The following is a 1,077-nucleotide window of genomic DNA, read 5'->3' as shown; positions in this document are numbered from 1 at the left end:
TTCTTGGAGAATAAGAGTGAAAAATGTAAATTCCATTATTGCACAACCGAGGCGACCCGATTTGACCTTAGGAAGAGAGACCTAGAAATATACCTATCAAAATTTGCCATCATTCAGAATGATTAAGTGTAGGATGCTTAAACGAAATCCACTATGTTCGCTGGCGAAAATGAAACCACAGATGTATTAGAGGTGACAACGTGTCGTTTATTATTGAATGCTTTGAGGATGAGCAGGCACCCCCGTGGGACCCCCAGAACCGAGCTGTGCAACGTGGCAGCACTAAGGGTCTTTGGGGCCCAGTGGTGGCTCTGAAAAGAGCCTTTGGGGTTGGCTGCTTAGGGCGCCCAGAGGCGACTCACTGGCGGTGGTGTGACCTGCCGACGGCCCTGGTGGCCTCGTACACGGCGTGCTTGCCGATCTCCCCGGGCAGCAGGAGGCGCACGGCCGTCTGGATCTCTCTGGAGGTGATGGTCACACGATTGTTCTGGCGGGCCAGGCGGCTGGCCTCGCTGGCGATGCGGTCCAACATGTCCTTGACGAAGGAGTCCAGGACGCTCACGGTGGACCGGGACAGGCTGAGGTCCGAATGGATGTGCTTCAGCATCTTGGGGAAATAGGTGGCAAAACCGTCCCCGCACTTGGAGTGGCTACCGCGCTTGGCGCACCTGGAGCGTCTGCCGCGCCTCTGCTTCTTCTCTTCCGGTGGGGCGGTTGGGCCGGCCTTCTCCAGTTCTTGGCACTTCAGGGACTCCTCAGAAGACGTGTCACAAGCTTGTTCGGCCATCGCCTCTGCACCTTCTGACGGTGGGGGAGCACACAAGCCACAAGCTTCCTCAGCCATCGCCTTGGCACCGCCCGACACTTGGGGCCAACGGACAATGGGAGTTGCTAGGCCCAGCAGTCCTTTATATAGGCCGAGTTGTGTCACGTCATGGCACAACTCGACGCCCCATTGGATGGCCTGCCTCGCGGGGACACTGCCAGTGGCCCAATGTGATTGGATGGACCTGTTCCTTGTCGTCCTGCCCACCAATCAGAGTGGGTGCCCTTTGTGGTGGGATGGTCCTCCAGCCT

The 1,077-nt window shown here is 57.5% G+C and overlaps 1 protein-coding gene across 1 annotated transcript; it reads right to left on the bottom strand.

The window, feature by feature from the left end:
• Positions 1 to 358: 358 nt before the first annotated feature.
• Positions 359 to 844, bottom strand: LOC306651554 (histone H2B-like; the record flags this gene model as incomplete). Its single annotated transcript, XM_079124230.1, has 1 exon — positions 359 to 844. One exon carries the CDS (start codon positions 842 to 844, stop codon positions 359 to 361), a length of 486 nt encoding a protein of 161 aa, XP_078980356.1.
• Positions 845 to 1,077: the final 233 nt, after the last annotated feature.

The sequence above is a fragment of the Sciurus vulgaris genome (assembly GCF_902686455.1).
Source record: "Sciurus vulgaris genome assembly, chromosome: X".
NCBI lineage: Eukaryota > Metazoa > Chordata > Mammalia > Rodentia > Sciuridae > Sciurus > Sciurus vulgaris.
The sequence above is the reverse complement of the archived record's forward strand: the minus strand, read 5'-3'. Positions and strand labels throughout refer to the sequence as shown.